The sequence below is a fragment of the Taudactylus pleione genome, unplaced genomic scaffold (assembly GCF_031769625.1).
Source record: "Taudactylus pleione unplaced genomic scaffold, aTauple2 ptg000585l, whole genome shotgun sequence".
Lineage (NCBI taxonomy): Eukaryota > Metazoa > Chordata > Amphibia > Anura > Myobatrachidae > Taudactylus > Taudactylus pleione.
In genome coordinates this window covers 682,696-699,216 of record NW_028284987.1, presented here as the reverse complement: position 1 = coordinate 699,216, position 16,521 = coordinate 682,696, and the positions used below count along the sequence as shown (strand labels likewise).

Genomic DNA, 16,521 nt, shown 5'->3' with positions numbered 1-16,521 from the left:
CACCTGCAGCACACATATGTTGGTGTGCCTGCCCACATCTAGTGGTTCCCTAATCACTTCTTATACAGACAATCCTGGATACAGTGCAGTGTGATTGTATTTTGTTCTGGGAAGCTACTAATGTTTCTAGGGCTGTAGCACCAAGGCCAGATTGGGAATAAAAAGCAGTGTCCCATACAGAGCACTGCAGCCGTGTGAGCGTCCAAAGTTAAATAAGTTTTGTACAAACCAATGATGTCAGAAAGAGTTCACTCATTCACTGAGCATCTCATCTGTATGCCAGAAGTGACTAAGATCAGATTATGTAGTGGATGCAGCCAGAGTCTGCTTTACATCACGTCTGGTGGGAATATGGCTAGGTGGTCGTTCCAAAAACATTTTGAAAATTTAGACCAGCCCACTGATACTATGACACACACCAGCACTTCTCATCAATGACAGACTGCAAGTACAGATTGATGCACACCAGCACTTCTCACCAATGACAAACTGCAAGTACAGATTGATGCACACCAGCACTTCTCATCAATGACAGACTGCAAGTACAGATTGATGCACACCAGCACTTCTCATCAATGACAAACTGCAAGTACAGATTGATGCACACCAGCACTTCTCACCAATGACAGAAGCAAGATAGATGAACTCACCTGTGCTTGTGTAAAGAGATTAAACCCCTGTTCTAAAGTGTTAGGAAGTTGGACCTGTAGCAAGATGTTTAAATTTTTGCACAATGTACATCTAATGGTGCATACATACAGTCAGATTTGTGTTCAGATATGAATGGTAATGATTTTAAAAATCGTTTAATCATTCATATCTGAAAGAAAATGTGACATGTGGGCCTGCAACGATGAGCGATGCGCGTTCCCGCATGTCAGATAACAATATCTGACATCTGATGTGTTTGCAGTCAGCTTTTGACGATTTCATTCATTTTAATACTGTCTGAAATCGTTCAATCACTCAAATTGTTGGTAAAATCGTTCATCTGACAGATCTGACCGTGTGTATGCACCATTAGATTTTTTGGTCTCGCCATAAAGTTAGGTGTACTTGAAGTTTGTGGCGTGGCCTCCTGAGTGCCCAGAGATGGCTTAAATGTCCAAGTGCAGTGGATGGATGATCCAGATACACAGATGCAAAACCACAGCGTTTGTGGTGAGCATCCAATGATCTTTGTAAATAAAAAACTATTTGTTCAGTCTTGAAACAAAAGGTAATGTTTTGAAGGTTGGAGAGAAACACATGCAGCGCTTGAAGTACTGTATATTGAGTTGGCCATCACTGCACTACACTGATTAAAATTAAATGACCCTCAGTCTAGTGATCCCTACTGGAAAAAAATTATAATATCTACATTAAAGGCTCATACACACTAGACGATGTGTGTATGAGCTGTTATCGGCAGCGGCGAGCCCGGTGGGGGTGCCGGCATCGGTAAGTGCATCCACACTTCCCAATGCTGGCAATGACGAAGGGGGGGGGGGCATGTCGCATTCGGTAGCATGGTGTCGTTAACAATATCCTCAGATTGAGCTGCTTGTACAGCCGCCTGGGGATATCGCTATCGTCCCGCTGGAGCGCGCATTGTTCGTCGGTCAGTGCATACACACTGGATGATCTGAACGATATACATCGTTGGACGATATCGTTATCGTCCATATCGTTCATAAATATCGTCTAGTGTGTACTCGGCTTTAGATTACTACATCTTCTAATGTTGAATTGCTGCTTTCAGCACTATAGTCTAGAATGTTTTCAGCATCTTATTTCAGCACCAGCAGATTTTATGGAATGTTGATCAGCAGCTGTACACTCTAGTTCAGGGGTTCCCAAACTCTTTCCTCAAGGCACCCTAACAGTGCGGGTTTTAAGGATATCCATGCTTGTGCAAAGATGGTATAATCAAAAGATTAAGGTACTAATTAAGTCACCTGTGCTTAACTATGGATATCCTGAAAACCTGGACTGTTAGGGAGCCTTAAGGACTGAGTTTGGGAATCACTGATTTAGTTCCTGCATAACAGTATTCAGATCTAGCAGTATAGTTAAAGGATCACAAAATGTAAAATTTAAGCTACATTATATAAAAAGAGCTAATACAAAAATCACAAAATATATATATATATATATATATATATATATATATATATATAGCATGTCAGACACATGATATTTTTGACACTGTATGTACATCTACACTGCACTTGAGTACAGTACAAGCTGTAATTCTCTACTTTCATCAAAAGGTAGTAAATGTGTCCAGGGTCATTCACAAGGAATACTGACGTCAGTCTGCTGTGTGTAATGTAAAATGCATTTTTTCATAATCACAAATTCATGTCAAATATCTTTTGTTCAAATCTCCTGAGACGTTTATAATTACTGTACATTTGTGAATGTCGCTCTAATACATAACCTTGCTTGCTTGCTTTTCATGTTTAATGGACTAGTAAAATGTCCATTTCAGAATAAAAAAAAATTATAAATTACTCTATACACAGACACATGGTTAAATCTATTGTTGCATCAGAGAAAAATAAAGTAAGTATGGTCATGTTTCTCATGCATGAAACACTATCATTTAGGCTCAGGGTCCTTTGTAAAATACCTTGGTATTTTTAATGGCCAACTTAAACCTATTGTCACTTCTTAAAAGTGTAGGTGAATATTAACTACCCTATACTTATAACTACTATCATAACATTTACTGACGTGATTACAGAGTAATATGCTTTGCAATGGATGTCATCCAACAAAGTGGAGAGCCGACGTAACTGAAGTCACAAAATCGGCAGAAAAATGCTAGTTTGGCCACAGCCAATGATAAACAAAACCATATATATTTAAAGAAGAATTCCTGTTATCAGCTAAACCAGAGGTTCCCAAACTCGGTCCTCCATACATCAGAGATTGATTGCAGCAATCGTGCAATTTGCAATCGATTGTGTATAAAAATCTTTCCCTTTCTCAATCGATTGCAGAATTGCCACAATCGATTGAAAAAGGGAAAGATTTTATACACAATCGATTGCAAATTGCACGATTGCTGCAATCAATCTCTGATGTATGGGGCCTTTACCCTAACAGTTCAGGTTTTAGGAATATCTATGGTTGAGCACAGGTGGTTAAATTAAATTGACTGAGGTACTAATTAAGTCACCTGTGGTACAGCATGGATATCCTTAAAACCTGGACTGCTAGGGGCATATTCAATTGAGGACAGGCTTTTTAAAAAACCATGCGGAGCGGGATTTTGCTATTCAATTAAGGTACTGAAAATAAGACGCTGTGATTTCTATAGAAATCACTGCGTCTTTTTCCTCGCACCTCCAGAGCTAGTCTGATTTTTCCTAAAATTGTTCATTGTAGGAAAAAATGAACGGAACTTGCTCTGGGACCCCAGTGGCACCCCCCGAGGACTAATTAAACAATTGGAAGTTTCCAATTAGCTTAATTAGGCCTTAATTACTCCCCTTGCCGAAGCGGTGTATTCTGCATCCAGCGTCAGGACCCAGTCTCCTGCAGCAGGGTGAGTATGTCAGTGTGTGTGAGTATGTGTGAGTGAGTGAGTGAGTGAGTGTGTGTGTGTGTGTGTGTGTGTGTGTGTGTGTGTGTGTGTGTGTGTGTGTGTGTGTGTGTGTGTGTGTGTGTGTGTGTGTGTGTGTGTGTGTGTGTGTGTGTGTGTGTGTGTGTGACCCCACCCGTGTGTATCGTCCCCCCACCCTAAAACAAGTGCTGGGAGATGTACATCTCCCAGCAGCCCTTGCTCCTCCCACCAGCCCCCTCCTCAATTACAAGATGGAAGAGAGGTCACCGGGAGCAGATACAGGTGTCTTTTTATTTTATTTTACGTGGCGCAGGTATTTAGCTTTGAAAATCCCACAACCACTTTTTTTTTTTATTGGATACTGTGGGTATTGGGAGTGCGCATATCCCCAATTGAATATGCCCCATTGGGTGCTTTGAGGACAGAGTTTGGGAACCTCTGAGCTAAAGTACTATTAGTAGGTGTATTAGGAAAACATTTAATGTTTTTATTTATTACTTAAGGCCCCCATACATGGTGCGATATAGCAGCCGATCCGACGGATTGGTACGATATCGCTGCTATATCGTACAGTGTGTGAGCATGATATCAGCCAGTGCGTGCTCCCCTGGGGTCGTACATCGCACCTCCAGATCTTGATCTGGGGATGGGATATACAATCCCATGCAGCGCTATGAGGGGGTGCCAGCATTTCGGGCGGTAGGGCAGCGGATTGCTCTGTGTGTGGGGACCGCCCGATATGTCGGCCATCGGACAGCACCTCAGCATGCTGGGTAATCTAGTTTTTAACCACATTAAGTAAGGAGTAGTGTTTGAAAGTTTATAATATATTGCCCAGTATGCCCAATTGTTCTCCACACATAGCTGAAAACAAAGAAAAGGCTGTTCAGGGAAATAATGAAGGGTATATTGCTTTTAACGATAGATTAAACATTTTTGACTGGAAATATCGTTTAAAGTGTAACTGCTACTATATCTGCACTTTAAACAGATATCTGAAGAGACAAATAGAGGAAACTTACAGTACACTGACTTTGTATAATCACATGAGCCCAACCAGCAGCCAATTTAAGGGATCACCAAATTATATATGAACCATTAACCTAAAATACATGTTCAGTGTCAACCTGAAAATTTCATTGCTCCCACTCCACACCTCCCAACTTGGGTCTTTAAATAGGGACAAGCTTTATGGATGCGCACAAAAGAGGATAGAGCATTGGAAGCACTGTGCTGCCTCTAGCCCCCTCCCGTCCTATTACAGACAGCAGAAGCTCCATCCACATTTTTAGGACAGAGTAATAATGGGATCTGATACAGGCTTAAAGCAGAGAATGCAGTCATATAAATTACTGTGACCTCACTTGCTGTGTCCCCATCTATGAATGTATCAATCCACACAAAGCATATCTGCAAACTGGGGTGTCTGCTATAATGGAGAAACACCTCACTCCTAACATGGCAACCTGTTGAAGAGGAGTTAAAGAGAGCTTGGTAGACTGTTTAATTCAGTGGTGGATCCACTCGGTGGCAATTATGGCTTCACTACATAGATGTGCTTTGGCGGCAGAAAGGAAGACGGAGGAGCCTGACCAGCCACACTGTTTGTGCTTTAAACACATTGGAGTGGTCAGGCACCATCCTCTGACCGTTTATCAGGCACAGCATGCAGCAAAGCACACCGATTGGTGGATAACACTGATTATCCACCAATCAACGCAGGAATGGTGGGGCTATGTTAAATTGCTCCCCATATCCCCCTCTCTGTATCTACCATTAATTGAATTAAAAATGAACAATCCAGCAATGTATATTAGGTACCTCAGTAATACATTGCATTGTATATACATACAGTGCATCCTGCTCCAGAGCGCACTTGACCTCAGACTGGGGCGATGGTTCATCTTTCAGCAGGACAACGGTCGTAAGCACACAGCCAAGATATCAAAGGAGTGGCTTCAGGACAACTCTGAGTGTCCTTGAGTGGCCCAGCCAGAGCCCAGACTTGAATAAAATTGAACATCTCTGGATAGATCTGAAAATGGCTGTGCACTGACGCTTCCCATCCGGGAGGCAATCGGGAAGCCGACTGCCTAAATACCGGCAGCCGGCTAACCGACTGTCTTATCCCGGCAAGGGTGAAATGCCGGGCGTCTAGATGCAGACGCCCGCATTTCCCCGACGCCGGGAGACCGGCATCACGATCGTAGTGATGCCGGGCGCCGCGAGCGGACAGCCGCGGGGGGGGGGAGGGTTAGGTTTAGGGCTCCTGGGGGGGACTTAGGGTTAGGCTAGGGGAAGGGAGGGTTAGGGTTAGGCTAGGGGAAGGGAGGGTTAGGGTTAGGCACCCCCGGGGGGGACTTAGGGTTAGGCACCCCCCCAGGGGACTTAGGTTTAGGCAGCGGGGATGGGGGTGGTTAGGGTTAGCAGGGCCGAAACTAGGATATCTGTCACCCAGTGCAAGGCAGCAATTTTGCACCCCCTCCCTTCCCGTACCTGGATTTTGTCCTTGCTCCTCGATAAGGCAGTGCACTACTCAGACATCCCTGGTATAGTGACTGACATTATTCCACACATCATAATACCCATTACACATTATGCCACACACTGCAATGCCTATTACCAAAGTGCCACTTACATATTTGCCCGATACCATTTTATTCCCCACAGTAATGCTTCTAATTACTTTAAAATTACCTGCTTGTTGCCAGGGGGTTTATGCTCGTTGCCAGGGGTTACATGCTCGTTGCCATGGGGTTTCATGCTCGTTGCCATGGGGTTTCATACTCGTTGCCATGGGGTTTCATGCCTGCTGCCAGGGGTTACATGCTCGTTGCCATGGGGTTTCATGCTCGTTGCCAGGAGTTACATGCTCGTTGCCATGGGGTTAATGCTCGTTGCCAGGGGATTTCATGCTTGTTACCAGGGGTTCCATGCTCATTGCCAGGGGTTTCATGCTCGTTGCCAGGAGTTACATGCTCGTTGTCATGGGGTTTATGCTCGTTTCCAGGGCGGTTTGAAGGGAGAAGATGCAGCTCTCGGCATCCTCTCCCTGCAGCACCAGCGTTCCCGGCACTTCCGGGAACGCTGTGTGCATTGCGCTCTGCTAACAGACACTAGAGGTCCAGTAGGACCTCTAGCATCTGTCTCTTCTTTGGCGGCGGCCATTTTTGGATGGCCGTTTTCAGCAGAGTCCATGCGGATGGCTAGTCCGCATGGAATCTGCTGAAAACGGCCATCCAAAAATGGCCGCCGCCAAGGAGGTGACAGACACTAGAGGTCCAGTAAGGACCTCTAGCATTTGTCTCCTCTTTGGTGGCGGCCATTTTCAGATGGCCGAGACAGATTTTTCACCCCCCCGCAATACCCACCCGGTGCACGTGCACCTCTAGCCCCCCCCTAGTTGCGGCCCTGGGGTTAGGCACTTAGAGGGGGGATTAGGGTTAGGCACTTGGGGGGGAAGTTAGGGTTAGGCACCCCTAAGGAGGGTTAGGGTGGTTAGGTTAGGTTAGTGGATACTTACCTATCCACGATCGGGATTTCCAGCGCTGTCGGGCTTCCGCTGCATCGCACTCTGCTCCTGTCGGGCTGCCGGTGACGGGAATCGAACCGCCGGCCATGCGGCTGGCGGTATTTCATACCAATTCCTCCCATCCAACCTGATGGAGCTTGAGAGGTGCTGCAAAGAGGAATGGGCGAAACAGCCCAAAGATAGGTGTGCCAAGCTTGTGGCATCATATTCAAAAAGGCTTGAGGTTATAATTGCTACCAAAGGTGCATCAACAAAGTATTGAGCAAAGGCTGTGAATACTTATGTACATGTGATTTCTTAGTGGGTTTTTTTTTTATAAAATTTTCAAAAATCGCTAAAAAACTTTTTACACATTGTCATTATGGGGTATTGCGTGTAGAATTTTGAGGACAAAAATGAATTTATTCCATTTTGGAATAAGGCTGTAACATAACAAAATGTGAAAAAAGTGAAGCGTGAATACTTCCCGGATGCACTGTATATTTCAGGTAAATAATGACTTACACGGCGTGGAAGGTGCACAGTTTTATATCGACTGTTCTTCTTAATGCTGTGTGCGCTAATAATAACTGTACATCATAATTAGGCTTTTACTGAGGTTGTGCTATTAATGTTAGATTTTGAAAACCGCATGGCAGATATGTAGGGACATGTTTATACAAACAAGTACAAAGCAGAATAAATGCAATGTACAGTCTTACCTTGAGGGCCACCATCAAATGATTTGATTAAGGACTTGACAGTCGCTGGAAGTTCATTAGAAGTGTTTGGTACTTGGCTCAGTCCAAGACCCTGCCACCTGATCGCATCATCCGTCTCTACAGTATCTGCTTCCCTCAGTAACTTCCTGTGTAAACAGAATTCCAAATGTAAACATATACCATAAACATATACCACAAACAGAAAATACGGTGGCCAATAAAAGGTGTAATCTGTCATAATTGTGCCCTGGACCAATAATCAGCTGTATTGCTAAAGCGGCACTCTCATAATAATTAAATCAATGGATGACTTATCCATGAAGGAAATATTAGCTCCAAAGACTGGCAGTATGGTTAGGATTTGCTGCAAAAGATGGACAATTGGGTTATGTGGTATATATTTTTATCCCAGCGGGAACAAATGTCTTAGAAGCATACTGTACATTAATCATCATGTCCCTAACTTTGCAGTGTTACCCTTTAGAGAAAATACTATTTTTTTTAAATACAACAAGGACAAACAAATTAATTTTACGAATTAAACTATACACAATTAGGTCACATAGTAGATCATTGGACCTAAAAAGCACGGTGTGCAGGAAACTTTCACTGCCAGTGCTCCCTGCAATGTGCCATGTAATGGGGATAGTCTATTCCAAAAGAGAGCCAAGCTCCTAGCTGGAACCGCATCATGGCATTTTATGAAAGGAATGCACAAGACAAAAAAAAATATGTTGCTTGTACTTCACAAGGTGGTATTTAGGGGTCAATAATAAAAGTTAATTATTGACAATTAATCTGCTGTTCTATTTTTGCAAAGGCGTACAAATGTCTCAAACTTATTAATTATATGCTGATTTTACATTGCAGTTCTGTTAAAAAGTAAAGCTTAATTAATTTCATCCCCCTCCATAATAAACAGCTTTTTCTAAGAGGCTTGTTCTGAGTTGGGAGTAGAGCAAAAAAAAAAACAGGTAACTTTATACCTTGGCTAAACCATGTTGTACTGCAGGTACGTCAGATGCACAATGTGCAGAGAGATTTAGATGTGAGAGGGGCCTATACAAACTCATATCCAAATTGCAGCATACTTGCTGACTATTAGCTCCCTCCTTTTGGGAGGGAGCTGTCGGGCTTCTACGGCGGGGGGGGGGCGGGGGGTGTCGCAGCTAAAGGCGGCGTCACTCGGCCATGATGCATCATAGGTGGCGGAGCATGGGTGTGGCAGCACAATCGTGCCATCAAGGCCTCGACCCCTCTTCACAATGCCGATATTAACAGCATTGAGAAGCAGGGGGGCGGGGCCACAATTACATGATTTCCTCCCCTTCCCCCCCACTGCCGGGGTTTCTATTGTATCCATGGGGGGCGGATGTGTTGCCAGCGGCCGGGAGGCTTGCCTGCCATTCTGGGGGGCCGGGAGGGGCACACGATTTTTGGGAGGGTAGGCAAGAATAAATTGCAGTGTAAAAATAAAGCTGTCCAGCATTAGTGGACTACATGGAAAAGCAGCCAGCATATACCATGCACCCAAAAATAATACATGTATTTTCACCCCTTGCTTTGCCATATGGTTTGTCCAGGTGCAACATTACTTGCTTTTATTGCTTTGCTCCCAAATCAGAACCAGCCCCTACGGACGAATCACCGCCTGTGTGTAAGCGCAGCACGACGCACGCACAGTCTGCAATTGCTTTCTACGACACATGAGCATTTTGCAGATATTGCAGGATCCACTTGGACTTGCATCCAACTTACAATCAGGCTAATTGTGTATAAAATAAATTTATTCTGTCAGTACTTCAAAATAACACCGATTATGAAGCACAGGGAACATTGCCACTCCTGCATAGCCTTTCCTCAAAACAAAACTATTTATATATTTTAGTGCCCAAAAGTGTCTTTATTATGTCTTTAACCAAGGGCGGAAGTCATTGTGCAGTCATTGCTTGCATGCTGACGTATTGGGAAATATTCTATGCGGCTATTTCATGACTTGTATAGTTAATTTAAACATTATAAAGAGAGCAGAGCAAGTTAATCAGCTATATGGCACCTCATAAAATGGAGGTAAATGCATAAAGAGATCAAACTTCCAAAGGAAATGGTTTTGTTTTCCATCATGTGAAAGAAATGTAGCAGAGCAGAGTGCGGGGGGATTGCACAGGCAAATTGAGGCCATTTCCTGCCAGGAAAATGATAAGGCAAAGTGTATGAGCTCTCCAATATCGGTTACAGGTAATAGCTGAGAAATACACAAAAATGAAGCAATATGGCTGAACAAAACTCATCCTGTCAAGAACATAATTATTAAAAATAAGTTTTTACTGATTTCTCTATCATGTATTACAATATTTAGCCTCACATAGAGAATATTAACGCTCAAATTATTTGCATTTATAAATGTAAATTCTCCCATTAAAACATTTACTCTTGTTGCCACAGCCTTAACTACTGTAGCATGGTGCAGCTGGTGCGCTTACACAGAGTGCACATGCCCTGTGGGCAGAATCAGCCACCTCCGCCCTTGAATGCGCTGCTGCCAGTGACTGCCTGATGGCTGCCGCAATGTATAATAATAGTGCTGCACCTGGCTTCTTCTTTGCCGAACGCGCCGCTGCTAATATATATTACAGCGGGCAGCAGTGCAGCTGCCTGCCCCATGCAGTCTCTGCTCCTCCTCCCCTGCAGTGTCTGCGGGGACTAGACTTCTGCCGGGCACAGTCATGATCCTTTCCATGGCTGCTGCTGGGCACAGCTGCAAAACAACAAAGGGAAAGGGGGAAGGGGAACGATGAGGAGGAATGAGGAGGAATTATAAGAAGGAGGAACGAGGAGGAGAAATGAGGTGGAGGGGCTTTACCATGGCATAATTGTATAAAGGGCTCTACCATGGCATAATATGTATAAGGGGCTCTACTGTGGTGTAACATGTATAAGGTGCTCTATTGTGGCGTAAAGTGTATAAGGGGCACTACTGTGCGGCATAAAGTGTATAAGGGGCACTACTGTGCGGCATAAGGTGTATAAGAGGTACTACTGTGTGGTGTAAAGTGCATAAGAAGCACTACTGTGTGGTGTAGAGTGTATAAGGAGTACTACTGTGTGGTGTAAAGTGTATAAGGAGTACTACTGTGTGGTGTAAAGTGTATAAGAAGTACTACTGTGTGGTGTAATGTGTATAACAAGTACTACTGTGTAGTGTAAAGTGTATAAGAAGTACTACTGTGTGGTGTAATGTGAATAATGACCACTACTGTGCGGTGTAATGTAAATTGGTACTACACTGTGGCCACAACCTCTATATTTTTGGCACATGCCTGTGGCGCGCACAGTCCCTATTTTGAAAAGGGGGGGCGGCCAATTCGCTTTCTGGCACAGTACACCAAAATGTCTAGTTACGGCTCTGCTTGTTGTGCAAGCAAAAACATTGAAGCATATGTACTCCCAAACATTTGGGTGCCAACATAAAGACAAACATTTTACAAAATGTATTTATTGATTTCACTGTAATTAACCGTGTACTTTATATGTGGCAAACCTAATCACTTTATTTAATTACAGATACATTTGTAGAAAAATAAAACAAAAATACAAGTTGCCCAGGACAGGCAGAGGAAGCACCCTCAGTGTGTTAAAAGCATACCAAGCAATGCTTTGTATGTTCAGCACGAGCCTGCTTCTCCATAAGAGCGCTTCTCACGGAATGCTCAGAAGGATGATAGTGGGCACAATTAGCATGCTAATAGACGAGCTGGTTTTAGTATTCTAATCGCGTGAACCCATACTCTTCCAGCTAAATCAGTGAATTGTTTAGAAAGCTCTTAAATAATTAAAATAAGAAAACTCCATTTATTTGTATGGAAGTCCCGCATTATCATACCCTAAGAATCATAACATAGGCATCATTTGTGGCTGTCAAATATGTACAGGTAGTATATTATATTATTCACATTTTATGCCTCCTTTTAAGTTTAATATCCTTTACTAACATCATACTGTAGGTACAAAGATCCAAGTCACTTCCCAATTAGTCAAAGTTAGACACAAACAGACTTCTTACTGTGTTCCTATTATACCCGCCAGGATTATCTTATGAAGTAGGAAAAGAGGTATTTGTTCTGCATATCTCGAGGCAGGGGATCCCAGACAAGAGGGCTCTCATTAACAGACTGCATATTTTAACCAAAAGGGATCATAAGAGTGTCATGCTTAAATGAGAGGAGACTGCTCCTTCAAAATAAGTGTACTTTAGTTACTTGATCCAAGTGATCCTATGATCTTCAAGGTAATATACAAAAGATGTTCCTAGTTCTATTTCTAATGCATGGGCCTATTGCCTACATTAGCCCAGGCAACAATTCAAGCTGTAAGCCAATATGTACATTGCCAGCCCTGACCCAGCCAAAAGCCTTTCCATAAACTCTACATCTATATTCAAACAAATGGCATTCACATGGCACAATTTATGGACACACAAAAGGTACGCTTCATGCTGTAGCACTATTTTGGGACAAATTTATGGTATCTCTCATTTGATTCATACCCTTTAGCATTTTAAGTAAATGTATGAATAGACTTTGCTATGGGCTCCATCTATAATAGCCCCCAGCAACAACTTACCCAGACTGCTATGGCCATCCCAATACTGTATACAGGCGGGTCGGATGGCAACTAACTTGTGTGGGCCCCTACCAATAAAAATGAAAATCACTCCTGGTGCATATTTTTCATCTTTAAAGAACTGTAAAATATGCAACAAATATTTAAAATGTGTTAAATAGCGGAGCTGTTATGTAAAGTATATTAGTCTACACACAGAAAATACAGCATCCTTCCACCAATGTAATATATAGACACCCATGATGTACTGTATAGATCCCAGGTTTGTACATGTGAAGAACATGTCATACTTCCCTACTCTCCTAGGCTGTCAGGAGCCTCCCAAAAATCGGGTGCCGCTACCAGCACCCCGCAAGAGTTGGCAAGTCATTGCAGTTCCGCTCCCTGCTTTGTAATGGCTGTAATATCGGCATTATAAAGTGGAGGGCGGGGCCGCGATAATATGATCGCACGGACACCCCCCTGCTCTGCCCACTTCAGTCGCCCCCAACCTCCCTGCTGCACCGACCAGGCAGCCCCCTCCTGGAGTCGGTGAATATGGTACATGTATTTGCACCACTGTAAAAATATAATGCATGTTTTTCTGTGTTGTAGAGCTACAGTACCTGTGTAACATTTAGCTTACTATAGCTTTGGGATGTGGCCGCAAATTACCTCATGTGCGTCACAAAGGTGTGAGGCCCACTAATGTGACTTTAACCCCAGGCCCAAACATGTCCAAAACGCATTTTCTACAAAAATACACAACCCTTGACAGAAGCAAATCAACTAGAACAGATTGTTAAACGTAAAAAGAAAAGCTCATAGTAATAACAGGGTGTATTTAGCCATTAGACAAACATCTGAGCCAATAAACTGGTCTACCTAACATGAAAAGGTAGCTGGAAGAAATATCTCCTGCTGTGTGGGCTTAAATGAAACTCCCAGAGTCTCACAACCAAAACTGAATCTCCACAGTCCAGTAATATGGGTCACTGAGGAGGAAAGCTCCCAGATTAGAATGTAGTGTTGTAGGATTGTGCCTAAAAGGCAAATCTAGTTCTCATTCCTGGTTTCGGGCAAGGTTTCACCAGTTTCCATCCTCTTTTGTATTGAACACCTACATTTCTATTTTATATGAGATGCTATTTTCATTACTATACAATAAATACTACTTTCTAATCCAGGTGTTTTTCTTCGTTCTCATTATGTGAATTTACCTAAAAATATCCAGAGAGGATATGTAATACATACAAGAGGAAAGCACAACTTTGCATGCAGATTAAGATTTCATATCTGCATGACAAACCTAAAATATACACCACGTGCCCCTTAATTCTTACATAGAGCTGCACCCTTTATTTTTATTTTGCTTAATAAACATAATTAACACAAGTAAAATTAATTTTTATTAATACTACATACTTGCATACAAACAATAGAACTTCACTTGGGTATAATGGGCCTGTAATTATTACTAAAAGCCATTGGTACCAAGGATCTTTCATTAGGGTGCTTAAGAACCACTAGGCAACATAAGTAGCACCAAATTTGCCAGCATTACCAGCAATACGTACACCACCCATAATAGTGACCAGTAACATGTAAGTAGTAACGATAATGCACAAAAAAGTCACCAATAATAAACTGATGCCAGCATTACCAGCAACACGTACACCACCAGTAATAGTGACCAGCAACATGTCAGTAGCAACGATAATGCACAATAAACTCACCAATAATAAAACAAAATGATGCCAGCATTACCAGCAATACGTACACCACCCATAATAGTGACCAGTAACTTGTTGCTTGGTGTAAAAGGCTGTGGTACTAGCATGTTGGTACCATGTGTGAGCAGAGCACTGATAGATGATAGAGAACTGTGACAATTGATATATGTATGATACATTTCAACTGATTGCTTACAGCACCTTCAAGTGGTCTACAGCCATTAATAATCATTATCCTTTTCCTTATAAGATTTATAAATATCATGGCTGTGATTATTAAAGTATGTTGCTGCCATTTGGTTGATCAAGCCCTAGTTCTTTATATTCACTGTTCCTCATTCTGAGGCAAACATCTGTTTCCACACCAGTATTAACCCTACACTCTTTTTAACGGTATACAATCGGGAAACCGGCTGCCTTAATACCAACAGCCGGCTTCCCGACTATCACATCCCGGCGAGGGTGAAATGCCGGGCGTCTATATCTAGGGAGATAGGCGCCCAGCATCCCGATCGAAGGGATTAGGTTTAGGGCACCCAGGGGGGGACTTAGAGTTAGGCACCCCCACGGGAGGGTTAGGCTAGGGGGAGGGAGGGTTAGGGTTAGGCACCCCCGGGGGGGACTTAGGTTTAGGTAGCGGGGAAGGGGGGGTTAGTGTTAGGCACTTAGAGGGGGGATTAGGGTTAGGCACTTAGAGGGGGGAGTTTAGGGTTAGGCACTTGGGGGGGGCTTAGGGTTAGGCACCCCTAAGGAGGGTTAGGGGGTTAGTTTATACTTACTTTAGCGACTATCGGGATTTCCAGCGCTGTCGGGCTTCCGCTGCAGGGAACTCTGCTTTTGTTGGCCAGGCGCTGCCGGGAATCGAACAGATTTCCTTTTTAACATATATTGTCACTTGTTTCAGCAAAAACATTATTCATATTAAGGACATTGCATGTCTGCAGTATGTATGTACTATATACTGTATATATATATATATATATATATATAAATATATATATATATATATATATATATATATATATTAGATATGTGTACGGACACCCGTGTTTTGGTTTTGGTTCTAATTCATCATCGTGTTTTGGCAAAATCACCCTCAAGTGTTTTTGTCCGGATACGGTTTTGGATTCCCTAAAAATCGATAAAAAAATAAATAAAATTTGCTAAAACAGCTAAATCATGTAATTTGGACCTGTTTATAAGCAATCCATAACCAGAGTTCGGTTTTTAAATCTGAGTTACGAACTGACTACAGAACCGAACCAGGACTTGGTTCAACTCAGAACCCCAAAGTGATACCAAACTGAGACTCAATTCGGAACCCCTAAGTTCGGGTGTGTTCGTATTTCAGGAACACCAAAGCGCACATCTCTAGTATATTATATATATATTTGTATATATAAATATATATGACAGAAATCCCACTAACATGATTGGATATACTAAACCATGGCCATGCATTATTTCCCATTGACCACACACCTTCCAGGGTAACTGCGCAGCTGAACTACTTCCCACTGAGACCAAAACCTAATCACAAAGCCACAGCAGTATCGATCCACATTTGTAAACACTACCATCACTCACAGAGAGACTGCTGAAAGAAAAGCAGCACATCACTGCCTCACTGGAAAATGGTAGAATTACCACATACCTCAAAGGATCTGAAATCAGTCCTCACCAAAGATGACTGGTATGACAGGTAAAAGTAACTTGAACATGACCATTTTCTAAGATAGACATACCACTCTTGAGTGTGCAGTTGCGCTCTGATATACGCACGCCTCGTGTGGGCGAACGAAGGAGGCCAAATGCACACACACACATATATATAAATATATATACACACATACATACACACACACACACACACATTTATAAGCTTTGGAACGTTCGGGAGGGCTGACCACATCTTTTGAGTTAAATTTAGCTTTGAATGAATGCGTTTGTAGATATAAAGTGCAGTCTGCAAAAAAACATTTGCAGCAGATATATAGTTTGGGCTTTAAGTACTCTGCATCATCACCTAGTAATGATAAATGGTGTTACAGGATTTTTTGCTAGAGTTTTTTAGATGATGTTTCTTGGCATAAGTGTTTTCCAGACACTGGTAATGCCACCTACAAGCAGGCCAGAACATAAGTGCTTACAACTTCTACCGCTCTTCATTTTACATAAATTGCAAAACCTTTTAAAGCATCAATAATTATTTATAAAGATCTTTACAAATCACCGACTTACTGATATTTAAATGTATTCCCAGAGTCTCACTTCCTCTAAGGCCAATTTGCTAGTGAATAAATCTACATTAAAAAAAAAAAAAGAACAAAAACACAATAGATGGTGATGCCAATAAAGGCAAACATTAAAAATACTTAAAGTGAAATTGATTCACCACAA

The 16,521-nt window shown here is 42.5% G+C and overlaps 1 protein-coding gene across 5 annotated transcripts in view; it reads right to left on the bottom strand.

Moving 5' to 3' along the window:
• Positions 1-16,521, bottom strand: part of SPECC1 (sperm antigen with calponin homology and coiled-coil domains 1) — a 560,436-nt gene that overhangs the window by 164,910 nt on the left and 379,005 nt on the right. For all 5 annotated transcript variants that reach the window (XM_088453631.1, XM_088453630.1, XM_088453633.1 and 2 more), the window contains one exon: positions 7,787-7,932. In XM_088453631.1, coding sequence (XP_088309757.1) covers positions 7,787-7,932 — 146 coding nt within the window. The remainder of the gene's footprint in view (positions 1-7,786; positions 7,933-16,521) is intronic.